Here is a 27,698-nt window from a genome sequence, read left to right on the forward strand (position 1 = left end):
TAAAACAAAAAAGAACAGTTATGATAGAAGAATCAAGAGCATTCCAAAGTAAAGAAGCATTTACATTACAAATTAATGTAAATGAGTGAGTGACAAGGAAGAAGAGAAGAATAGGGGAATATTTTAGCATATGATGTGAAGGCATTGAAAACAAAGAAGAAAAGAGGTAGAAAACAACAAAATCATATCGACTTCAGTGTTCACGGGTACCAATGCCAGCATCAAAAAAACACAAATGATGTATGTTACTGTCTCATCATCACGGGGCTCCTTTACATTTATCTATGTGATTAATACGAACCTTCTTTTTCTCTCTCTGTCGCTTTGTTGAATTCTGTTTGCTTTCATTTAATGTTAACTTTATCCATTTTTGGTTTCTTATTGAAAATTAGAATGACCGATGGCTCCTTTCTACCAAACCGACCATCGCATTCCAGATTCCGTGGTTTTATCTCTTATATTTTTTAGTCTAATTTTGCTGTGTAAGATAGATTCGTATTCACATTTTCAAGTTTCTTTTACCCTTTTTGTTTTGTCATAACTTGCAAATGTGTTTCTGGTTATGCTTTTTTAATTGTCCTTTCTTCTAAAGTGTCGTCAAAAAGGTATGAATTCTCCAAAATTTTGAGGGGAAACAGCTAAAAGATTCAAACATATTTTAGTTCTGGTTTATTATGATTCTTAGAGTCACTTTAGTTGGTCGTAGCACGTAAAATGTATTATCTTACTCGGTGTAATTTGAGTTTGTTCTAATGTTTAATATGTGTATTCTATGATTTGTTGGTTTTGAACATCTAAGAGATAGAATTAAGTATTGGGAGTGAAAATTGAGCTTTAAATTGATCATTTGGAGTCCAAGGAAGAAAATGATTAAAATATCCTGAAATAGTATTGCAACGACAAGCCTTAGATATTTCGCGATATTAGACGGTAAAAGCACCCTAAAACAGTATTGCAAAGACAAGGCTTGATTTTTCACAATACTACTAGAAGGCAAAAGCTAAAACGCTATATGAAATTGCTACAATATCAAAAAGAAACATATGATAACATCACTAAAAACTATGGATCCCTGGGGATGTTAGGCTGACGTTGCAATGGTTCGTTCGACATCACAACACTATCAACCTAGTATCTAAGCGTTCTTTCCTCAGTTAGGTAATCCATCTTTCAAAATTTTTAAGGTGTGTTCAGATTATTTTTATGACAAAAAATACTTTTTAAGAATACATTTTATTTTAAACACTTTCTTTAAAATGAGTTTTAAGTTTTTTTATATACATACTTTTATTTAAAAGCCTATTTTCTCAAAATTTGGTTACGGATATTACATTATTTTTCAATCTCATTTTTTAAAAATGAACTTTGAATAACTACCAAACACTTCAAATTTTTTAAAAATATTTTTCTTTTCAATTTTAAACAATTTCTAAAGAATCCAAAGATACCCTTAATCTCTCCCAGTTTCCTTCCATTTCTTTTAGTTTTTTTTTTTTTTTTTTACCCTTTGGACTTGTTATCTACCTTCGATCTTCATTAAGTGGCTATGGCAAGTTTGCCAGCTTAGGAATAAATTTCTAAATTTCTTGATAGATGCTTGTTCTTCTTGTCCTATTCTAGATTTCATGGTATATTTTCGTTTCTATGTAATGTGGTACATTATATTTGATCATCCTTATGTAATCATTTTGCTAGATTAACGGTAGCCAGTGATAGTTAGCTAGCGGCTTTAATTAATAAGTCGTTTAGAATAGTCCAACTTACAACATTGCACAAATTCATTGGATTAAGAACGAAAGCAGTTATGTGTATCCTATGTGTAAAATGATTTGGGTTTTTCATTTTCCTTTCTTCTAAAGTGTGAGAATATTGTGAAATTACCAAGCAAATGTGAGAATATTGTGAAATTACCAAACCCAATCAATCGAGCATCTATTTCAATTAAATTCTTACTTGATGATTTGGGTTCTTGTCATGATATTCTCGTGCAAGTAGGCTAAGCACTTGCATCGATGAGAAATTATTTTTAGATGTCCCAAGGACAATTGGGAAAATCAAACTCTTGTCTATGCCCCTTTACATTTTCCATACTTTTACATTTGTGCACTTTATTTTTCTGTGTTTTACTTCCTACATCCACACAGTTACAAGAACATTCCAAACCTAGCTGCAAGGTTGAGCAAGCTAATAATCAAACAGCTTAGAACCAATTCCCAAATTTCTGATAAATAAAATCATGTTAGCGTTTCGATGCAAATATTCAAAAGATTTGCCATTTCATCAAAGAGCTAATAACAAAGTAGTTCTTTATTGTCAGACTTAAAAATTCTGCATATTTGTCATGGTCGTCACTGATATAAAGTGGCAAAAAGAGAATTCAAATTCACAGCATCACCTGCTTCAACAACCGTTGCTACCTTGCATCTACCACCCACTAAAGTTATAGCCTTCGTGATTCGGGCATATTGTAGAGTTGCCACATAATTCGAGTTGGGCCTTACACTTCATAAAGGTAGAGACCAAAACGTAAAGCTGCTAACCTGCATCATGAAACCACATCCAAAAACACGGCAGAACTTCACAGGAAATCAGAAATCTTCGTTAAAGTAGATGTGTTTTGGAAGAGTATGTATTTGAAGTCAGTGTTAAACATGTTAAACGGGAATCAGAAGATAGAGGTTTCTACTTTCTCCCGCCAACCAGCTATAAAATACGACCATTAATCACACAATGAGTAGAATTACAATCAGAGTTGTTATGTAGAAGAATCACACTACCTTACATACAACATAAGCACCAGACAAACAACACCAGCAGCAAAAACTCAAGCCATAGATTGACTGCACGTCTCTTGAAACACACAATTGGAAGAAACATGACATTCAGATTCTGTAACGAAAGGAGGGAGTCCTAGCTGCACGCCAACCATGAAATGGGTAAAGATATTGATCATTGCACTCTTCACCCTGGTGGTATACACCTTTTTGTCACTAAGATCACAGGAGATTTCCCACCGCCATTACCAGACCGGGCTTGCTGTTTACGTGGTTATGAATTTTAACACGAGTGGTACAAAGAAATACAAGCAAAGGGGATGATTTGACCAATTCAGCTTCAATTGAACCAATAATTCAATGCTTCTGTACTACAAGAGCTCCTTGTCATAAAAAGCAAGAAGTTGTTTTACATGATTGTGCCAAGCGGCAACATTTTGCCCGTCAACAGTAACCCAATCAACAACAGTTGATGCTGGCTGTTCCCACCACTCATCAAGCTGCATCACCATGTCATGTTTCGAGATTTAAAAATAATAAAAGGTTAAAAAAATGTTTTAAAAAATTTAAAAAAAATACAAGATGATAGTAATAAAGGACTTATGTGGTCCATTATCCTTTCTAATATACTAGTCAATCATTAAAAAGGAAAATCATGCGCCAACCTGAAACTTCAACGGATAGAAATTGTGAGAAACCTTCTGTAGCAAACTAGGATGCTTTACACATTTCAAATTAACGAAGGCACTCAAATTAGGTGAGCAAATAATTAATAAGAATAGAAAGAATTTCAAAGGCTGGTATTGGAAACGGTGTAATATGAAATAAACCAATTTCCAATTTGGCAAAAGGAAAAAAAGAGGAAGAACCATGTTGAATTTCATGATCTATTAAATGAGAAAAATGGAGTAAAGCATAGTGAATTTCAAGTTCCAATTTGACAACGAACTTAGAGAGTGCAGCCATTTTAATTTTACAGGCGAAAACCCCAGCTTCGTGAATCATGATAGCTATTTTCCATAAAACTAATGGATTGACATACGATAAAAGCAAATAGCCAAACGTAATGAGTACGCTAATGAACACAAAGCTGAGATAGTTCAGGTTCTATAAACTTATTTAAAGGTAAAGTCCAGTGATTTAATAGGAAGATGCACCAAAGCAAATTTGAACAGATAAAAGATTCACAAAGACAGAGCTAATCGCTCTTCTAACTAAACACAACTACGTTTATATACTAAAAAGAGAAAGCTAGACAATTAAAGCTGAAAGTAAAGAATAATAGGAAGAGTTATACAGCAATAGCACAAACAGAAAAGAACAAGTAACCGGAAAGTACAGAGCTATATAACCATTTGAGTCACTTACCAATCCTCTGACATATTTGCAATCTTCCAAGCTCTTCTGAGCACTCGCGACTGCGGTTCTAAGTTCAGGTAACCACTTCTCTGTGACACATTTCTCTTGCTCCATGGCCAAATTTAAGCAATATTTTGTTGTCCTGTTATAGAAGATGAAAATAATGTTTAACAGAATGAATCAACAAAGTTTAATGATGACTTCAATGTTAAATGTTGAATTAATTTTTATATATATATATCTATGAGCGTCTGGACCAGCTTACGCACATCTCAACTAATCTCACGGAATAATCTGACCCTACAACATTTTGGTGTCTAGAAAACTCATAGAAAATTAATTCATAGGTAGGTGGTTATCATGAATTGAACCCATGACCTCTTAATAATTGAGATTATGTCTCTCTCTTTTTACTACAAGACTGACCCATGATGGTCAAATGTTTAATTAAACTTTTATTGATCATCCAGGAGATGATTTTGATCAAGTGAAGGTTCAATGTCTAGGAGAAAATGCTTGGGGCATGATGTATAATTACTTGGTGATACTTGATAGATCGGGTCCGCATGAAATTCCTCTTGCTGAAAAAAAATGTACGGGCTCCAACATGTGTGATACACCAATGAATCCATGCAGACTACATTTTCGTTTCTACGGAATGGTTTGGCTGCTTTCAAAGTCCATGATGTTGGAGAGGGGATTGGTCTAGAATCACTTTCTGATCAATGTAGCAGTATAGCTTAGAGACTTCCCCATTTTGGTTCAATAACTAATGTATGAAAACAAGGAGTTTAAAAAGCGGACCGAAGGACTAGAAGGACTTTAGCAGCTCTAGATGAAAAAGGAAGAAATAGAATCCAGAAAAGAATTGCAAGAATTGATGCAGATTTACCACATGAAGATAATTATTGCAAAAAAGAAACAGATGATGGTTGAAGATGACAAAAATCCAAGTTCCGATTCCTGTTCCTTAACAGTGAGAAAAAAAAAGTCTATTTCAAAGGAGAAAAAGTGAGTCGGCGGAAGACAAAGCTATCGAGGAAAATATGATACTGTTTTGAAAGAAAAAAGAAAGGAAACAAGCTGATCAGAAATTAATTCGTGAAGATATTGAATGCAGAGCAGTTGCCACAGCAAAAATGCACTAGCTGGAAAGATGGAGAATTTTGACAGCCATAAGAATAAGGGATAAAAATCCAACACTGGGTGCTTACAGTTCGGTAAATTTTCTCATGGTAGTATAATTTGGTTACCTTTCATAATCAGTCTGAGCTCGATGAGCATGTTTTAGTAGTGCATGGCCACTTTCAACTAGATCCTGCCTTATATGGACCAAATTGATTGCTTTTGCTAACTCTTCCAACACACTGGCCTCAGAACCTCGAAGTTTCAAGCAGAATTCCAGAGATTCCAAAACTGATGTTAAACTAGCATCTGAGCCCTCCAAACCTAATAACACAAGTTCAGTTCAAGTAAAGTAAAGATGAATGAGACACCAAATATATCGCACCATCCAAGAAGTTAGAAATCATATACTACAAATGCTACAAGTCATATACATCATCTTTAATGATGGCTAAAATGATACTGATAGAGATAAACCTACAGAAAATATACAACATAAGAAGTAAATTTAGGTGCCTTGATAAGCAATGCCTACATCTCTGACATATTTTTGGGGTGTGGATTAAGTTATACATCATTGGCAAGCATCAACAGGAATATTAGTCATATATATTTGGCAACAAGCTTTACAAAATCTGATAGTAAGCATGAGGAAAAGTAGCACTTTCATGTTAAGGTTTAAATGTCGTTGTCAATGGAAATGTCAAGGTCTCAATCTTATGGAAATGTTAATGAAAATATTGATAAAATGTCGATGCCGATGCATATTTCTAAAAAATATTCTACTCTATTCATTGAAATTACTAAATAAATATTTATAAATTCTCAATAAATCAAAATGTTTATTATTTATATTAGTCAGTTAAACAATTGTTGGTTTCTTCTTTTTATGTTTGATATTTTTGCGATATAAAGAAAATGCCTATTCACCTGTTATGTTGATTTCTAACCAAACCAATGAGCATGTGGAGATATCAAATATCAAAGAAAATGTAAACATATCTAACGTGAATTCAGTACTCTTAAAGCTAGGCTAGATTATGTAGCTCTATTTCTTAAAAGGACCCTCACCAGTTGGATATTGAAGGGCAGCAGAAACACGACATATAGAAGGTATTGCTGATGGATCCCTCGCACCAGCTTTTGCAGTCAATATGGCAGCATTCTTCTCCGCAGCAGCAACTGCATCAGGTCCTAAAGTAACATTTACACCCATGGATTCTAACAGTGCCTGGTATGAAATACTCGAAGTGGTTGATGCATGATGGAATTTCACAAATAGAATTTGCAAACTAATAATTAGCAAAAACTGAGCATATCAAAATGTCTACTAAATTAGTTGATGAACCTGCGGTGTTGATGGAAGCATGAAAATGGTATTATCAGGACTTCTATAAAAGGCTGAAACTTCATTATCAATAAGCTCTTTCGCACTATTTGAAATATCAGAGACAACAACGCATGCAGGGATGATGGTGCTTGAAGCATACTCTCTTGCAGCCAAAGGCTGCTGGTTCCAGAATATTGCAGCATCCTACAGGATCAACATACAAGCCAAGTGATGTTACCAACATGTCTTGTACAATAGAAATTGGAGCAAAAAAATAGAACGAATGATATGCAACTTTACAGAGACTATAAGACTCCTTACTGTATTAGCCTTCAGAAGAGCAGTATATATAGTTTCAAGTTCAGATCTGCGCGCATCAAACTCCTCTATCTTCTTCCACTTCTTTCTCAAAGAATCTTCAGCTTCTTTTCTTTCTGCACATAACTTATTCAAGCGTTGTATTTCTGACATTAGTGTATTCAAGCTAGCCCTCAAACCAGCAAGTTCTCTCTCTTTAGCCCAAACTTCCAACTGCACCAAGAAAAACCAGCCTTGAGAACAAGTATTTCAAAGTTCTTAAAAAAATGTATAAACAGCTCTCAACCAACTATTGTTCAAAATAGAAAAATATAGAGAATTCAGAGTTCAATTGCCAGCCAGGTAAAAGCATGGAAGTAGAATTAATTTCTATTTGTCGTTCACGGGATACTGTTTCTGACAAGCAGATAGATGAATTACCTCAAATTGTCTAAGACCTCCAACATTTTGTGATGTCCCTCCAACACCAAACGATTGAGAAGAAATTACATCGCTGCTACCATGTAACCGATTTAATAGCTTTTGACATATGTCTCTAGCTTCAGCAGCTTTGTTCAATGCATCTTCAGTGGCCAAAAATTGTTGCACGTGTGCTTTCTATGGAAATTTGTTTGGAAATATCAATAAACCTTAAAGACACATAAAAGATAGACTACAAACTATAATATGAAATTATATTGAATAAGAAAAAACCAGTCATGATAAAAGTAAGCAGAGAAATTGACGAAGAAATGTCAACTAGATGGTTTTATAAACTATATACTAATGCAGTAGGGAAGCCCTAACTGATAAAGAAAAGGACCTGTCTTTCAAGAAGTTGATTCTGTGTTCCTTTAGAAGGTACGTCAACTCCTATCTTGCCATTACCATACAGTTCATAATGAAGCGGTGAGTTGGCATCAGAAGATGAGACATCTGTAACTCTATTGTTCTCATATTTGTATCTGATCAAATTATTCAAACAGAATGTTAATTAGACATTACAAAAAACCATGTACCTCATACATAATGTCATACAAGCACATGTTAAACCGTTAAAGTTATGGCAAACCCATACATTTTGTCCCTAAAATCTCAATACTTTCATGTATTTCACTTTTGAATGTTAAAAAATTCCATCTTTTCTTTTGAATACTATTATTATTAGAAATAATGTCATTGATGTAAAAGATTAGAGAACAAGGGGAAAGAGGGGGACCAGTCCGAAGGAGTTTCAATTTCTTCTTTTTACTTCATTGTTTCTTAAGTATTTTTATTTATTAATCTTAACTATCCTTACCCTTGCTGTTCATTTTTTTTTCTTTGATGAAAACATCTTTCATCAAGAAAAAATGAAAGAATACAAAAGCATATGAAAAAGGAACCCAACTATAAAAAACCATATCTAAAACATAGTTACATAAAGCCTTCGAAACTGAAGCCTAACGAGAAACATGAAAATGAACAAAAGAGCAATTATCTCTAGCATCCCTATCAATCCCTCTTAACACCCTACGATTCCTCTCATCCCACATAACCCACATTATTGCACAAACACAAGCATGCCAAAGAAACTGGCCTCCCTCCCCAAAAGGCAGATGGAGGAACTCTTCGATCATATGTCCAACATCTCTCTGGCAAGCACACAACATAACGAACGTTGGGAAAAAATCCCAAACATTGCTTACAAAATGACAACGCCAAAGAAGTCTAAGTCTTCCGCCGCTTTCCGATAGGATACAGCAGAAAGGCCCAACCATCAATGGCAACTTCTTTATGAACTTGTCCAAAGTACTAAAACAACCATGAAGAACCCGCCAAGTAAATAGTCTAACCTTTCTAGAAACCATATTCCTCCACAACGACGAAAGGACAGACTCACAGAAGGATGATTAGTTAACCAAACACTAAAGGAAAGACTTATACAGGAACCATTTCAAAGGACTAGGGCTCCAAGCACTCACATCTCTCCTCCCTCGACAAAAAGGGGGACTATCATAAAAGAGAAAAAAGAGCCACCACATCCCATTGTTTCCCTGTAGGAAAGTGTCAATGAAACCAAAACAAAAACGAACAAGAGCTCTCAGTCCACACAAGAACATCGGTTACTAGATGGCTTTTATGAGAAGACAAATAATATAACCGAGGAAATAGCTCACAAAAAAGGTCTCTTCCCCACTCAATAAGCTTCCAAGAAGCACGTCTCCCTCCCTTCCCGCACCACACACCAAACCCAAAGAGCATCGGCAGGGAGCTCTTTTTGATTCTAATAGGTGCCTTTAGTCCCTTTATCCAACCACTCAGAAGGATAGGGCCATGGTTACTAGCATAATCCTACACCAAAGAGAATTGGGCTCAGCAGAAAAGTGCCACAGCTATTTGCATAAAAGGGTTTTGTACGAATCCTAAGGTTTCCAATTTCTATGCCCCCAAAGAAACCGGTTTTTCGATAAGCTCCCATCTAATAATCTGCGAGCCTTCCTTTTCCTTCATCAACCCCTTCCCAAAGGAAGTCGCACATCATTCTTTCCAAACACTTGCACAGCTCCCTTGGAGATCTAAAAAGGGAAAAGAAATAAACCAGAATGTCACTCAAGACAGACTTGATCAAAGTAATATGACCTGTTTTAGAGGGGGAAAACCTTCTTTTAAGAAGCCAACCTACTACGATATTTATCTATCACGAGATCCCTTAAGGAGACATTCATCGGGTTATTCCATGGGGCTAAGAAACACAGACACAAATACAGATACATTGAAAATATGTTCACCAATTCACCAAAAAGCTTAAGTTAGTGGTTGAAGGTAAATTTAATTATATATCACCAACACTCCCCCTCACTTGTGAGCTTGAAATATTTGAAAGGCCCACAAGTGGAAATCATTTCCAATTGGGGAGAAAACGAAAATGGAAGGGCTTCAACACAGAACCTCCTTGGACTACCTGCTCTGATACCATATTAAACCACCAATTCACCCAAAAGCTTAAGAGGGTGGTTGAAGGCAAATTTAATTATATATCACCAACAACATTATCATATATATATATGTACACAAACACCCAATTAGTTGTTATAATGCTTATTTTAAGTTAGATTAAAGTAGATTAAGAAGAGAGTGAAAACTTGGAAAAACAAAATCTGGCAGCATCAAGTAGTGGTTGAGCGACTAGAGCAAACAGTAGGAAGTAGAACATGAAGATTGAAGAATGAAGTTGAGGATGCAGGGGAATGTGAATCATGATTTAGATAGTAAGAGAGAAGGGAATAATGAAGATTTAATTACGTTTCGGGTTTCTTTATGCTTTTTGTTGTTTTTTATTTTTATCATTTTTAATCTATTTTGTTTTGGATTGTTAGATGTAAGTGGTTTTTTAAATAAGATGGGTTGTGGGTAGGGCTTTTAAAGTGGTTGGCTAAAATGTGAAAACAAAAATGACCCATAGCATCCCCTTCACGTATCTAGAAGCAGATACGCACATCTGAAAATTAAAAAAATCATATAATGTATCTTACACATATCTGCCACATATCTGGACGTATCCGTATCTAATATGTATCTGATATCGATTCTCTACACAACTAAAAGTACATGTGCTTCCTAAATCCTAGCCCAAGGAGAAGACCCAAGTAAGAAGAGCGGAGACTCCCCACCTTGCACCCAACCTAACCCGCGCATCTTTTAATCGTGTCCTCCTCACAATTGATACCAGGACATTAGACTTACCCCTGTTAATCTTCGACCCGACATCTCCTCAGAAAAGGCAAGAAACATGATTTAGCAAGACAAACGAATTCACGTTACAAAAGCCAAAAGAGGAGAGTATCATTTGCAAACTGAAAATGGGAGAAGACCGCCCTATCCTTGCATGAGTGTTCTAGGGTAATAATATAGTAAATAAATATGACATTGATGTAGTCAACAACTAGGAAGTACGGACACTGACACGTTACACGCTGACATGCCAATTTTTAGGAAAGGACACGACACATTAGGAACACGTTATTTTTTATTAAAAAAATTAAATACATGTCATGTATATAAACATATTGCGAAACATTCCATTTGAAAACATCAAAATAACAAGTTAAACACCATAGAATTCATGAATTTATGTGTGAAGGTATGTACATGAATGTTAGGGTGTGACCTTTTGGACGTGGAGGTTTGGGTGTGGATAAATGAGAGATATCGTGGCTATGGGAGCTCTGGTTTTTAGGAAATGAAAAGGACAGAAAATAATAAGCCTAAAATGTGGGGTCGATGGTCTGTCTTTGGGCTTTTAAAATGTTAGTTTTAGTAAATTTTTTCTTCCAAAATTTGCGGGTTCCTTGTCCCAGAAGTATCCCAACCATGTCTGGGCACGTCCGAAATTAAAAAATAATAACAAAATAATTGATACACCAGTTGTCGTGTTGGACACATGTCAGAGGCATGTCGGTGTCAGACACTTGTTTGACGCCAACACTTGGCCGTCCCAGAAGTGTCAATGTTTCTTAGGTCAACAATATTCTAAAACTCATTAATGATCAGGGTACTCGGATCAGCTGCTTTAAACTTGTTTTGGTGACAAATTGACGCAAACTTGAAAGTATGGGGACAAAAGATGTAATTCAACCTTACCTAAGTTTATTTGTCATCCTTAGGAGTCATCCAATTTTTTTTGTCATAAAATTGAAAGTGTACTTCACTTATCACTTCTCAGTATCTGATAGTTTGCAAAGGTTTGAAATATTTTAATCCTATAAAGATGAGCCCAAGAGTTTTTGCAACTAGCCTTCCAAGTTAGGTCAAGTCGAGGTTAGAACCACCTCTATTTTATGATTATAGTTATTTTTTAAATAAGAAACACAAATCCTAAGAAGAGAAGATCGACCAGATGGTTTGGACTTCAGTTTCTAAGTTTTTTTTGTAACTATTCTCTTGGTAACATCTTATTTTGTTTTAGTAGGGAGTTTTTCAATGACTTGTGTTTTTATACGCCCTTGTATTCTTTCATTTTTTTCCTCAATGAAAGTTGTTTGTATAAAAAGAAAAATACACTAACGCTATCTACTTAAAGACATGAGTCGACATAAAAGGATTTCTTTTGACTAAAATCAGAAAGGCACGGTAATTAAAGAACAATCTAGAACTAGAAGCCAAAAATCTAGCTAAAAGCTAAACTTTTTCCTTTCCTACATAGTTCTTGGTTTTCTCTCCACCCAAATCCCTTAAAGCAAACGCTTTAACCATATTAGACAACAAGACCAGGAATACATCTTTGAAGCCAAGACCAGAAAGAAGTATAAAAGTTTCTCTACTGCTATTTAAGAAACACCGCAAGCAAAACAAAGCTGAGTTTATTGGAATTGGGAGAGCAGTAAAACTCCAACTCTTTCCACATGTATCGTAATCTTTCTTTATTTTAATAAAACCTTCACACCCAATTTGAATAAGTAGCAATATACACATAATCCAATTGTTAAGATCATCCTCTGTTTAGCGATAATGTCTGCAAAGTTACCAAAAAGTAAAATGGCCTTGACCTAATAATTTCATTTAAATATAACAGAGTCTAATCCAATCTACAGATAATCACATTTCATTTTGTGTAAATTTAAAATTAAAAGCAGCCACACACTCAGCAGTAACCTCTTAATGAAAAAAGAATGGAACTATGGGATGCAAAAATGACCAACCTATCAACCTAAAATAAAGAAGAGTAAAGAAGAGAAATCTAATGAGAAAGTATTTACCTCAAGGTTTCAGCATCAGCTCTGACATCGAATTTCTCCACCTCTCTAGAAACTAGAGTTTTAAGTCGTAGAGTGTACGATGTAATTGCCTGAAGCAGTTGAGGAGGATGCTTCAGACAATTAACAATAACAGTTCTAACCTCATCAGGTATTTCCCCGTCAAAATCAATACCCAATTTCGAAGCTTCTAATTGTGAATTAAAATGAATACCACCGCCTTCATAGGCAGGAAACGAAGAACGTATCTTTTCAATCATAAGGGATGCAAGAGATTCACAAGCCTTTCTGATATTTCTCTCACGAGTAGTCTCAATAAGAATCACATCATCTGCTGACTTACTACCTTTAACAGTTGAATAAACAGCTTCCCTCTCGATATTTGCACTGAAGTTATTAATCACTTCAACGGAAGAATCCACACTTGACCTTTGAGCTTCTCTTGCTTGATTCACATAAAACCGTAGACGTTTGTGGTATTCTTCAAATATTTTTTCTGCTTCATCACACTGTCGGTCATAAGCTTCCAACATTACTTGTTTATGCCTGCACAATCAGTAGGTCACATCAATGAACATAATTGATGCAACAAAAAAATCATTTTAAGGCTAATGAAGCCATTCCGTTTAATTAGTTATGCATTTGATTCATATTAGGAAGACCGAGACTCCAAAATTTTAGTCAATTCTTCCCACGCAAGTTGGCTCGATTTCAGCAAGTATTGCTTCTAATTGAATTTCTAGTCAACCTAGAAGACTTTTCTTTTTCAAATGCACTCAAACAATTTAATTTTCATGGGGGAAAAAACAGCTTTCAGTGAGAAAAATGAAAAATGTACACGTGGGGGTGCTACAAAAAAGATAGCTCGAGACAAAAGGAGAAAAAAATTTACATTAACAAATTACTGGAATTCCAGTTCAAAAGAATAAAAGGTAAAGGACAATTGCTAAAATCCTTGTTAGTAGCTACCCAAATGGAAGGAGTTGAACCTAGCCAAGGGGCGAGGCCTGTCCAAGACCGCTCCCACCTCTTAAAACCCTCATTTGTCTGTCAAGCCAAATATTTCATGTGATTAGGTTGAAACCAATGTTAAACGTCAAGGGGAAACCGCCTATCACAAGAGAGGAATGAAATGATATCTCTGTTAGGTATCTATCTAAGTTACCCCTGTGCACTCAGAAAAACGCAACAAGCCAAGAAACAGAGAAGATATCCCATCGGTACTCTTGAATATAGCATGAAATGGAGAACAAAGTAATATTGTCAACAGAAAGAAATAAAACAGAGCAACAACGGAAATATGGAAATATATAAATAACAAAGATAACACTCCGGCTGGATTCAGGAACACAATTCTCTCCTTTCTCAAGTTTTACTGCTCAATTCTTCCACACCCACAGGAAATGCTCCAAACCCCCACATAGAGCTCTCAGTTGGTCCCCACAGTCGACTAACTCTCATCATCCCTCATAATTTCCTACACTAAAGACATTTTTAACCTTTCGAAAGAAAGCAGTCTTCCTACACTAAAGACATTTTTAACCTTCACTTTTACTAGGTTCCAAACGGACAAATAGTTAGGAAAGCTCCTCAAAAACGACCCAAATAATTAAAACAAACAGAACCAATTTCAACACCCCCAAGGAAAGCCCACCTGTCAAGCATAGAGAACTTACAGTTAATATTCCAAAATAAGAATAATAATAATAATATAGTCTGCAATTGCATTATTCTTGACCCCTGAGATGATCTTAATCACTGTCCTAGTGGAACTAAATTACCAAAAGAATACATCTTGTCCAAACCATCATCGTAGATATGGGGAGACAAAAAGACCATCTACCAACCAACATCAAAACCCTCAATCAAATCCTTTTTCTGAAACAGAAACGAGCCTCTTTTGTTAATGATAATAAATGAGACCAATGCTTGAAGTACAAGAGAATTATACTAAGAGTGAAAAGGACTAAAAGGAGTAAAATCCATCGATACAAAAGTACAAACAAGCTGATCAAAAACTTCTAGACCCCAAGCAAACAAGAGAAGACAAAATACAAAGAAAACTTAAATAATCTTTCAAACGAAGCCCAAATTCAGCTGAAAACTCACACACTAAAAGCTTCAAAATGGATGGAGAGGAAACACCAAGAAAAGGCAAACAACCAAGCTGCTTCAAGTTTGATTTAACAAAAACGATCCTGTGACCTGGAAGCCTAGCTGAAATCTTTCAACCCACAAGTCTGCAATAAGACTAATTTATTTTTCAAAAGGAAACCTCTCTTGTGCCCACCGAGAAATGATGAAAAAACCAAACAATGGTCCAGGTATGCACTTACCAAAATGCTCCCTTATTTCCCAGTTATTGGAGCAAGGAAACCTCTCTGCGCTTAGTGGTTTAAACATAAAAGAAAATGAGCTGTTTGAAGAGGCATCAAAACTCTGTAAAGCCTCTCATCTTCCACTCTCTTACCTAGGGCTGCCCCTTGGTGGTTATCCTAAGCAAGCTGTTTTTTGGCAGCCGGTAATTGACAAAATTCAAGAAAAAATGGAGACACGGAAAAGATACAATCTATCAAGAGGAGGTCGCACCACTTTATGCAAGTTATAAAGAGCATTCATGGAGAAAGTCAATTCAGTTGGCACACCCAAAGGAACCGAAGCTTGCAGCCTTCGCAGCACGTGGATTAGCATTTTCAAGGAGCTGGAATAAAGTGGATTCGCTGGCCATGTTTAAACTCTGCAGTGGCACGAGAATAGCCTTTTGGCATGATCCTTGGGCTAATTTGATCCCACTCAAAGACTCTTTTCCAAGGCTGATTAGACTCTATGAATCTGAATGGGGCAGTTCATGATATTTTGGATTCTTTAACAGCATCTTGGTCCTTAAATCTCATAAGGCAATTAAAGGAGGAAGAAATTGATGATTTCCAAGCTCTTAACGGAATTATCTCAAAAAATCAAATCACGGGCCACGGCAAGTCCTCATAAAAGAGTTTGGAAGTAATAGTCTAATGGAAAGTTCTCGGTTAAATCATTGGTTAAACATTTATCCTTAGCTTCCCCCACCGGAAAGCATCTATACTCTGGCTATTTGAAAGACCAAAAGTCCAAGAAGAGTTAACATCACAATTTGGATAATGCAGAATGGGTTATTGAATTGTGCTTCAGTCATGTAGTTGAAACTTCCATCTCACATTTTATCTCCAAGTATTTGCTCTTTATGTTTGCAGGATTCTGAAGATTTACAGCACCTGCTTTTTAGGTGTCCCTCTGCAGAAAAATGTTGGTATGACCTATTTGGTCTTTGATACCGACTTTAAGAAGAACGCTTTGCAGCTCCTAATCGGCACCAATCTAAAAGACAAATCAAGATTGCTAGGGATAAATGCTATAAAGGCCTTACTTTCAGAAATTTGGTTTGAGTATAACCAAAGAATATTTCACAATAAAGAATCCAATTGGATGAATCATCTAGAGATAGCTAGAATCAATGCTTCCTCACAGTGTTCCTTAGCTAAAGCGTTTGAAGCATACTCAATTAAAGACATAAGCCTTAATTGGCAGGCGTTCTTACATGAGTAGCCGTTTTTTTGAGCTTGTAGTCCTAATTGTTTTGGGTGATTTTGTTGTATTATCAAACTCTTTAAGATTGTTGTGTTGTTGTTCGGTAGTTTTGTTTGTCTTTGGTATGTATCTTGCTTATAGATGTATGGACCGAATTGTAATTGTATTCACATGGGTTTGGTTTTTCTTTTCGATCAAAATCCGAATGTGATGAGAGTGCTAAAGGGGTGTCAACCTAGTTGAGATGTTCAGATGCACTTACTGATCTTATAGGCTTCGATCTCGCCTCTTCATTATACTCAAACATTACTTTGTCTATTCATTTACTTAATGAAGAGGCTTGTTTCCTTTTACAAAAAAAAAATGCTTTGAGAACGGCCAGAAGAGATCCAAGAGTTTCCTTGATTTTGGATGTTTTTTGGACTTGGCTCTTTTCCCAGATTTGGCCAAGGATGAGAAGGAAAAAGAAGAAAGCAAAATGAAGAAAGACTTGGTGCTTGGAGATTTTTTGGAGGGCATTTTGGTGGGCACTAAACTGACATTAGAGATGGGAGTTACAAGCTTTGAAGAAGCAAGGGGAAGTGGCCTGCTATTGAAGGAAAATGGAGCAACATATGAGGGGCCACATGCCGGCTGTACAGAATTCACAGTTGTACCAAAAGACATAGGCTAGGGTTTAGAATCATGTTTACATCATGATTGAATCTTGGATTTTCCTTGGTCAATGAAGAAGGCTCAGTCAGTTCTTTCTCTTTCCTCCCTAAAAGCCCCTCTTCAACTTCCTCTGCCTTGTTCCCTCCACGATTGAAATTCTCTCGCCTCCTTAAATGTAACTCTTCGTTTTCTTTCATTGTGTTCACACTACATTCCATGGTATCCGCTTCAATGGAGGACCTTTTCCAACGCCAGCAAGATTTGCTTTTGTCGAACACCCTATTCTATTGCTTCGAAAGGAGTCCTTGTGAACAAAGGGGTTTTTATTATTGACTTAAGATCTTCCACACCCTCGGAAAAGAAAGAATCTTCAACGACTCCTTCATCTTCCATAGTCTGATTTAATATCTGCAAGTCAAATGGATTTGAGAAATCCTCAAATGATAAACGGCCTTTGTTTATTGGAAGAGGATCCATCATTTCAGTATCTCCAAAGTTCAAGAAAAAATTCTTAGTTGAAGTCTGTTATTTCTAATGTAGTGATGAAACTCCAAATTCAAATGGTAATTGCTGACTTTATTGAATTACTACAGTACAAGAATAAGAATTGTTGATGTAACAATCCTTGGATACAATGCTAATTTCTGTTCTTCTCTCAACCAGAAGAATACAGAAATATCTCTTACAATTTCCCTCCAAAAACTTCTCCCCTACTTCCTACTCACGACACTGACTTTATACCCTATTTCCCGCCCAAAAGACAACTGTCATTCCTCCTATTTTCCCGCCCACCGACCTACTTACATCACACGTGTGTTTTGTTTCTTTTTTTTTAAAACTAACAACATCTATTTCCACACGTGCTCATTGAAACAAATTCTATTTCTTTCTTCTTGTATACACATGTTTGATAAGGGGTCTAACATTACTTCCCCCTTTTAAAGTCACCTTGTCCTCAAGGTGAAAATTTGGATACTTTTCTTTCATTTCATCATAAGATTCCCAAGAAGCTTCATGCTTAGGCAAACCTCTCCAGCACACCAAAACTTCCCACTGCTTAGCTCCAATCTTACGATATTCAATAGCTTCTTCCGGTTCAGATTTCCACATATAATTCTCATCAATAAACTGAATAGTCGGTTGAGAATCCGCATGTTGTCCCATCATTTTCCTCAACTGAGACACATGAAATACAGGACGAATTCTGGAATTTTCTGGTAGTTGTAGACGATAAGCGACAGGCCCAATCTTTTCTATAATTTTATATGGCCCGTAGAAACGTGGAGCAAGCTTTTCATTCCTTCTACTGCGCACTGTAATCTGTCTATAAGGACGAATACGTAGAAATACATATTCTCCCACTGAAAATTCAACAGCTCTCCTTTTTTGATCCGCATACAACTTCATTTGTTCTTGTGCTAAGCGTAAATGCTCACGCAAAGAAACCAAAACAAGATCTCTTTCCAGCAACATTTCCTCGACAGTAGAATTCTTGGATGGTGAACTTCCATAAGAAAGAACAGTAGGAGGCTGTCGGCCATAAACAACTTGAAATGGAGTCATGCCAATAGAACGATGAAAAGTAGTATTATACCAATATTCCGTCCAAGGCAACCATCTACTCCATTCCTTAGGTTTCTCATTACAAAAACACCTCAAATAAGTTTCCACACCCCGGTTGACAACCTCGGTTTGGCCATCTGATTGAGGATGATAAGCTGTACTTTTATTCAGCTTAGTGCCGGATAAACGAAACAATTCAGTCCAAAATTGACTAAGAAATACCTTGTCTCTATCCGACACAATGGACAAAGGAAATTCGTGCAACCTTACTATCTCTTTCACAAACAGCTCAGCCACCAACTTAGCAGTATACGGGTGTTTCAACGGTAAAAAATGTCCATATTTACTCAATCTGTCAACCACCACCAAGATTACCTCAAAGCCACTTGACTTTGGAAGGCCTTCCACGAAGTCCATTGATATATCACTCCATATAGCTTGAGGAATCTCCAATGGAACAAGCAAACCAGCCGGAGATAATGCCAATGTCTTACTTCTTTGGCATACTAAACATTCCTCACAGTGTTTTTTAATATCAGCCTTCATCCCCACCCAATACAACTCAGCTGCTATTCTTTTATAAGTTCTCAAAAACCCTGAATGTCCTCCAATTACAGAATTATGAAAAGTATCTAAAATTACTGGTATCAAAGAGGATTGTTTCAAAATTACCAGTCGATTCTTATACATCAGCAGCCCCTTTTTCAGAGAGTAATCGTTCACTTCCAATTCTTCACCCTGCTCCATCTGCCTTATAATCTCCTCATACTTAGGATCTTGGAACACTTCCTTTTTTACTATCTCCAAATCAACAGCTATTGGAATAGACAGCCCAAACAATTGCACTTCTTCTGGTTTTCGGGATAAAGCATCAGCTGCTCTGTTTTCCACTCCTGGTTTATAAACTACTTCAAATGAATAACCAAGTAATTTAGCTATCCATTTCTGATACTGGGGTTGTATAATTCTCTGGTCTAGCAGAAATTTAAGTGCCTTCCGGTCAGTCTTCACCCTGAATTTCCCTATCAACAAATAAGGACGCCATCTTTGGACTGCCAATACAACAGCCATGAGTTCTCTTTCATAAACCGGTCTAGATCTGTCCCTTAATGCTAGCGTGTGACTATAATATGCCACTGGTCTTTTGTCTTGCACCAGAACAGCTCCAACTCCATATCCAGAGGCATCAGCTTCTATTTCAAACTGTTTAGAAAAATCAGGTAAAGCTAATACCGGTAAGGACATCATTGCAGATTTCAACCGGTTAAAAGCCAAAGTAGCTTCTTCAGTCCAGTTAAACCCTCCCTTCTTCAACAATTGAGTTAATGGAGCAGCAATAGTTCCATAATTGCGCACAAATCGTCGATAGTATCCAGTTAACCCCAAGAATCCTCTGGTTTCTTTAACATTTGTAGGTTGTGGCCAGTCAGAGATAGCTTTAATCTTCTCCGGATCCACTGCCTTCTCCGGATCCACTGCTACTCCTCCTGAAATCACATGGCCTAAATACTCAATTTTCTGCTGTGCAAAATGACACTTCTTTTGGTTGGCAAACAACTCATGATGCCGCAGAACTGCCAACACTTTTATCATGTGTATTTCATGTTCTTCCTCATTTCTACTATAAACCAATATATCGTCAAAGAAAACCAACACAAACTTTCTTTGAAATGGCTTGAATATATTGTTCATCAAGGCTTGAAATGTGGCCGGGGCATTGATCAGCCGAAAGGGCATTACTAAAAACTCGTAATGACCCTCGTGTGTTCTAAAAGCCGTTTTCTCTATATCTTCATCGGCCATTCTGATTTGATGGTACCCGGACTTCAAATCAATCTTAGAAAATAGAGTTGCTCCACAAAGCTCATCAAATAACTCCTCCACTACCGGGATAGGAAATTTATCAGGAATCGTGGCATTGTTGACAGCTCTATAATCTACACAAAAACGCCAGCTCCCATCTTTTTTCTTTACCAACAGCACCGGGCTAGAATATGGACTGATACTCGGCCTTATTACCCCTGAATTCAACATTTCTTGAACTAACTTCTCCATTTCTTCTTTCTGATGGAATCCATATCGGTATGGACGTACATTAATTGGGTTGGTTCCCTCCTTCAAATGTATATGGTGCTCTATTTCTCTTCGAGGTGGTAGTTTCTCTGGCCACTCAAAAACATCTCGAAACTGTTTGATAACTGAACCAATCCGGCCTTTACTCTCCACTTCTGTATTTAGCAAATAGCATTCTTCATCTTCCACAGTTTTCACTTGCAAAGATCGGCATTCAATCAGAAATCCACTATCCTTTTCTTCCCAGTTCTTTATCATATTTTTGAGGCTGATCCTTGCCTTAGTTAGACTAGGATCTCCTTTGATGTTCACTTCCTTTCCCTCAGCCACAAAAGACAGAGACAAATTCTTCCAATCTACTGTAGTAACCCCCAAAGAATACAGCCATCGCATTCCCAAAATTACATCAACGCCTCCAAGCTCCAAAGGAAGGAAATCCTCCACTATTTTCCAACCCTTCAACTGTACTTCCAGTTTTTCACATACTCCCTTCCCCTGAACAGCAGCCCCAGATCCTAAGATCACACCATAATGTGAAGTTTCTTAGATGGACAATGATAATTTTTTTACCAATTTTTCTGACACAAAGTTGTGTGTCGCTCCACAATCAATTAAAATAACCACCTCTTCTCCAAGCAATTTACCTCTCACCTTCATAGTTCCAGGGTCATTTAAACCAACTACGGAATTGATTGATAATTCAACCACAGTAGTAAGGTTCTCATTGATTTCTATGCAGCCCAATTCTTTTTCTTCTTTTTCATCTTCAACAATTTCATATTCTTCCCTTCCTTCTGTCACAACAAACATCCTTAACTCCCGTTGTTCCTTCAATCTACATTTATGATCTGCAGAATACTTCTCATTACAACGAAAACACAACCCCTTCTCTTTTCTTGCCTGAAACTCAGCATCAGGTAATCTCTTATAACTCCCTTCCCTTCGGTTTTCATTCGGAGCAGAGCTTCTCAGTGTAATAGTACGTATGGGAAAAACAGTGTTGTTCTTATTGTCCCCTGCTACACCTCCAGTGGATGTTTTTCCAACAACACTATTATGCCCCGCTATCTTACCCCCTGAGTATCCACACATCTTAGCTTCAGCCCTTGCTATCTCTCTGTTTTCAACCATCTGGGCTACTTCCATCATTTCTGCCAAGCTTTTCGGTCGACAGAAAAATACTTCTGACCTCACCCACGGTAATAAACCATTCATAAACGTGTCTAGAATTACACGTTCTGGCAAGTCATTCACCGGAGCTACCATTTTATCAAACAAGTTTATATATTCCTCCACGGTGCCTTCTTGTTTAATTCTCAAAAACTGTCCAGAAATTGTTCCATCCTTATTAGATCGAAAACGAACTAGCAATCTCTCTTTCATATTCGACCAACTAGTGAACTTATCTCTCTCTTCTTGAGATCTAAACCAGTTTAATGCCGGTCCATCGAAACTAACCGTAGATACTAACATTTTTTCAGAATCAGATAGCTTATGGATTTGAAAGTACCTCTCTGCCCGAAATAGCCAAGAGTCCGGGTCCTCCCCTGTAAAAACAGGCATTTCGATCTTCTTAAATTTGTTTCGGTCCTGGAAGCTTTCGTCACCGTCGCTTCTTCGTTCGTTTCCATCGGCCCTGAAACTTCAGTCTACTTCTGTCATTCTACTGGAAGACGCATCGCCTTCCTTTCCTTTAGCTTTTTCAAATTCCTTCGCGGCGGTTTCTGTCACTATCCCACTCATCGTCGACCTCTCCATCGTATTCGTTTCGATGATCGTGAATAGCAACTGCTGCTGTTTTTCGGATTGAAGACGCATCAATTCGATGCTCTTCGCAATTTCATTCAAGCTTACCTCGATCGCCGGCACCTTACTTAATTCCTTCTTCATTCCGGCAATCTCTTGGTCGATGCATTCCAGACGTTCCTCTATCCGAGTCTGAACCATCCCTTCCCAGATCACGGCTCTGATACCAAAATGATGAAACTCCAAATTCAAATGGTAATTGCTGACTTTATTGAATTACCACAGTACAAGAATAAGAATTGTTGATGTAACAATCCTTGGATACAATGCTAATTTCTGTTCTTCTCTCAACCAGAAGAATACAGAAATATCTCTTACAATTTCCCTCCAAAAACTTCTCCCCTACTTCCTACTCACGACACTGACTTTATACCCTATTTCCCGCCCAAAAGACAACTGTCATTCCTCCTATTTTCCCGCCCACCGACCTACTTACATCACACGTGTGTTTTGTTTCTTTTTTTTTAAAACTAACAACATCTATTTCCACACGTGCTCATTAAAACAAATTCTATTTCTTTCTTCTTGTATACACATGTTTGATAAGGGGTCTAACATGTAGCCAGCATGAAACCACATAGGTTTCTTTTTACTTGAATCTTTGCTTCGAAAACATTTAGGAGATTGAACATTTCAATAGCAATATTCTCCGGATCACCAAAATGCTCCCCTATAACTTCAAACATTTGATTGCTCCAATAATCTAGAGGGACGTTTTTTATTATAACCCATCCTCCATATCCCTCAATAACCGATGGTCGGCATGTTTACTTTTGCTCCACTTCTCAAACTTTAAATGATAAGGACCTAGTTCTTGCCATAACTCCTCCTTGCCAACGAATTGATCCTTCAGCCAATTTAATCAAAGCGTTCTCCGCAAACAATGGATTAATGATTATTTTTGTTAAACAAAAACCTCCCAGATTTTTCTAATTTCCTTCTAATCGTCAAACGCAACCTTGAAATGATCCATAGATTATTGAAGACCTCATTGAAAACTTTCAAACTTTTTATCAACCAGTGTTGAGTTGCACTCTGATTCACTGAAGCCAAAAAAGGGAAAGAAGTGCTCTGTTTTGCCATCTTCTAAACAAAGGATCCATTATTACTTTTAATCTTCACCATGTCAACATAAATTGCCCTTTGCAACTCAAAAGGAAGCTGTGTGGAGATCTGGAGTTGTTGCCTGGGATAATTTATATGATGGAGGTGATTCCGGTACCAGTTCAAATAATCGTGCTTCATCCAAAAACTTTCCAACATTTTTTAAAAGGATTTCCAGCCCTGTCGTGAGACACCCACACAAATATGGATGATGGATTGTTCTTTGTTCTTCCGAGCTACACACTACCTGTGCTTGACATAAGTTTTAAAAGCCTTTTACTTAGATTTTTATCATAACCATTTCCAAGAAGAAATCCATTCTTTGGGCCACGGTCCACTTCTTCTGAAATCTCCTTCAAGAACCATCTTAGTTGAGAGTCTGATAATGTAGAATCTTCGACACTTCCACGCCTTTAATAAAAAGTATTCTTTATCAAACCAAATACAATAAAAGGAGTTCACAACTTCGCAACTCTCTACTTCCATTATCGCAAAATCCAGAATGTGGCTTAACGAGGATGAACGAAAAATTGAAGCTTTAAGGGAGCTCACCGGAGATTTAGGAGAGATCAGCGAAAGAGGAAAAGGGAGCCACAATGTGGTTAGGGATGAAAGGAAGGGAGGAGGGTAGGAAGAGGGACTGAGAAAGATGAACAGAGGGGAAGAGATGACAGGGAATCCTCAAATGGTTGGCATTGACAAAACAATTATCTTAGAGCATAAAGAAATTTAAAATCTTCAATATCCAACCCCCCTCAATCAAATCCTTATCAACTCCAAATGCCACAATTCTCCCAAGGACATGAACAACCATAAGAAGGAGAGGGGATAAGGGATTTCCATGCCTTGCACACCTCTCATTCCACAACCTTATCCATGAACCACTAATCCACATGGATCATAAGAAAAAAAAAACTCAAAAAATCTATCTGAAATACAAAACCCTCCAACTTCCAAAGTTTATAATCTTTGAATGCCTCGTGTTCAATAAAAGTAAAATCTAGAATTTATCTTCATGAAGCGAAGGCTCCTTAATATTCGCACATGGTGCTATGGAAGAATTTCCTGTATCTTTTAGCTAGACCTTTCGAAATAACCTTATACAGGCCAATGATGAAGAAGAAGAAGTGGGGGTAAAAGGGGAGGAGGAAGATTTACCCATGAATCAGTTTTTATTAAAACAATATAGGGACATATTTGCAACACCCAATAGGCTGCCTCCCAAAAGAGAAATTGATCATCACATTATGACTTTACAAGGACCAATGGCATAAATTCATTATGTGGGATAAGTTATGGTACACCACTACATTTCACGCATCCACAAAGAGTACACCTTTCCAAACTGTGTATGGTAGACCACCCCCGCCCCTGTTGTCACATGGAGATAAAAAAAAAGCTCATAATGATGAGGTTGAACTGATGCTGAAAGAAAGGGACTTAGCCATAAATGCACTAAAAGAGAATTTGTATGAGGCGCAAAACACAATGAAGATGGCAGTTTGAGAAGAAGAGAACTAAGGTTCAAACGGGAGACGAAGTGTACCTGAAGTTGAGCCCCTATAACAACGTACATTGGCGAGGAAAAGAGGTGAGAAACTTGCTCCTAAGTTTTATGAGCCTTACAAATAATAGAGGAAATTGGGGAAGTAGCATATCGGTTACAACTACCACCTGAGGCAATCATTCACAATGTATTCATGTGTCTCACGTGAAGCAAAAACTAGGGAAACAATAGCAAGTGCAACATCAAGCACCAATCCTAACCGAGGATTTTGAACTACAGTTATGGCCTGAGACAATCATGGGGATAATCTGGAGTAAAGAATTGGGAGCAAACGAGTGGTTGATTAGGAAGGGCTTACCCGAAAGCAAGGCTACATGAGAATTAGTATATCAAATGAATCAACAATTCCTTACATTTCACCTTGAGGACAAGGTGAATTTGAAACCCAGTGGTGTTGTAAAGCCTCCTATTATTCATACTTATAAGAGGAAGGGCAGAAAAGTAATTGAACGACATGCCAATTATGAAGGAATGTCTGTAGGAAAGGATCGTGATTGATGGGGAATACAGGTAGGAGAGAGAGAGTACTATATATATATCTTTATTGGTTTAGGGTAGGTAGGTTTTCGATTATTCTGCAAAAGGCTGCCAAGAGCTAGGGAGGAAATATCCCACCTCCTTGTAAAGGTGCTGGGTAAGCTTTGTCATTCTCTATTATATTTTGCTCTGAACTCTTGTTATCTCATATATTTTGGCTGAAAGCAACATAAATAACAGAGTACTGTCTCTGTTTTAGCCTGTTTGTTAGAATTTATTGTGGTTTTATTGCTAGAATCCTAACACAAGGCTAAAAGGTCTGAAGACCTACAGTTTCTTAGCACTCCCCAACTTGTGATAAGAAAAATAACAATTTGGTTCATGGCAGGATGAAATGAATGTCTCATAGAATCATTGAAACACATTACCTGAACATTACCTAAATCACCCTTGTCCTTCAAAGAAAGCCAATGTGAAACTGTCAGGAATTGGCACATTAATGTTTCCAAAACTAAAAATCTAGCTTCAGTATCCTCTAGTGTGAAGGAGCCCTTAACATTTCCTTATTCCTGTCAAGATAGGGGCCCTAGTTCTACTTCTACAAATGTCCCCAGCATTAACAAGAGAGGAATATAAGGTCATGAAATTCATTCAAGGAACAATGAATACCTTTTTTCCTTTTATAGTAAACGGAACTATCGTTAAGAAAAAAATGAAAAACTAAATAGGTATCCAGAAAATCAAGCCCACAAAAGAAACGTCAATCGAAGAAAGGGGGCTCCAATAAAAAAGACAATTTAAAGAAAAATTACAAAAAGCCTTTGTCAATCATCACTGACTCCATTTACCCATATTCACGAAATGGTAAATCAGACATCGGCTGAAGTAAGTTAAGCCACATTTTACATAGAATAAAAAAGGCAGGAAATATTAGGTTCTTTCAGAAAAACTTTACTGAATTAAAAGTGAACACGACCAGATACTCAAAAAATGGACAAATTAAGTCTCCTCGCCCAGCCTCAGAAATGAGATTGTATGAGACCAAGACCGTTTGTAAGCTCTTACAATCCAAACACGCATGTCAACAAAGAAGGACAAATAAATGCCCCATGGTTCTTAAAGCAGAAAGAAAGAAAAGCAGTAACCAAACCTGTAATTTGCTCGCTCATCAAGCATCCTTTTTCGCTCAGCCTCCTCTCTAGATACTTCCAACATTCTGGCTTTCAAATCCTTCCTTTGCCTTTTAACAGCATTCCTCAGTCTCTCCACCTCCTTGGCCGCCAATTCCCTCTCCTGCAATGCCACTTCTCGAGTCTCAACCACAGTTGGGCTCTCTGCAGCCACTTTATCCTTCCTCCTCCCTTTCACCACCCTGCCCTCTTCTTTCCCTGAATTAGCTGACCCTCCACTACTGCTCTCGCCTGCTCCACCACCACCACCACCATGTACCATTATGTTTCTCCTAATATTCTCCACCGTCTTCTCCGATTTAACACGAGTGATCAAAAAATTCCAAATGGGTATCATATTTCCTCGACAAACCTTGCGGAAGGCATCTACCGATGGCAACTGCGATTTGCTCGATGCGCTATATGAACCTAGAGGGCGATACCCCATTTCCTTCTGAAGCCAGTCAAGAATGGCCTCCGGCTGGGCCATTGAGCTAGATGAACCCTGCATATTACGGAACTTTCTAGGGTTCCAAATCGACTTGGCAAACTAAGTCGCCATTCACAGAGCCATCAAAATCCTAATTGTGCTGACCCCATATGAAGAAATGGAGAAATAATCAATTCTATAAGGCAAACCCCATGGCATTCCAGCGAAACAGACCGACTATATGAGAGGCAACTAACAAAAACTGAGCTCTGTAATGCTTATAGATTTCTCAAGCTCTTTTGTGGGATTAAGGACAAATAACTAAACCAGAACGACCCTTTAGTCCGAACCAAAAACTCGACAATTTTGAGAAGAAGGTACTCCAATGGCGTAAAATCCCGAAGAATTCCCTATGCAGTGAAACTCAGTCTCAGAAACCGAGAGTGATTTTTGAAGCAATTGCCAATGAAGTTAAACAAACAAAAGACAAAACAGAATAAATTTCAAATCTAGTGCGAACTGGGGGAGTCTGGTGAAGCCCAATTTTTAACCTTCCTTTTTCAAGAAAATAATCTCACAGTTCTTCGGTTGAAGGGTTCAAATCAAAGGTCCCGCTCGTATCAAATATGAAATTGCTTTTGAAAGATAGATAGAACCATTGTAATGAAACA

The 27,698-nt window shown here is 37.3% G+C and overlaps 1 protein-coding gene across 3 annotated transcripts; it reads right to left on the reverse strand.

Annotated features, from left to right (window-relative positions):
• Positions 1 to 2,245: 2,245 nt before the first annotated feature.
• LOC103502409 (AUGMIN subunit 5) lies at positions 2,246 to 27,698 on the reverse strand. Of its 3 annotated transcripts, XR_007822622.1 has the most exons (11): positions 26,579 to 27,682; positions 12,624 to 13,166; positions 7,709 to 7,850; positions 7,327 to 7,503; positions 6,910 to 7,119; positions 6,607 to 6,792; positions 6,330 to 6,489; positions 5,387 to 5,582; positions 4,143 to 4,275; positions 2,778 to 3,274; positions 2,246 to 2,540 (listed from the first exon to the last, which is right to left on the reverse strand). XR_007822622.1 is itself a non-coding variant. In XM_008466346.3 (10 exons), the coding sequence occupies exons 1-10, from the start codon at positions 27,106 to 27,108 to the stop codon at positions 3,146 to 3,148; spliced, it is 2,406 nt and encodes an 801-aa protein (XP_008464568.1). In that variant the 5' UTR covers positions 27,109 to 27,698; the 3' UTR covers positions 2,578 to 3,145. The 3 variants fall into 3 exon arrangements, 1 of the variants encoding a protein (XP_008464568.1); XM_008466346.3 differs by lacking the exon at positions 2,246 to 2,540 and having other exon boundaries at positions 2,578 to 3,274; positions 26,579 to 27,698; XR_001764508.2 differs by lacking the exons at positions 2,246 to 2,540; positions 2,778 to 3,274 and adding an exon at positions 4,672 to 4,851.

Source organism: Cucumis melo, chromosome 7, assembly GCF_025177605.1.
Source record: "Cucumis melo cultivar AY chromosome 7, USDA_Cmelo_AY_1.0, whole genome shotgun sequence".
NCBI lineage: Eukaryota > Viridiplantae > Streptophyta > Magnoliopsida > Cucurbitales > Cucurbitaceae > Cucumis > Cucumis melo.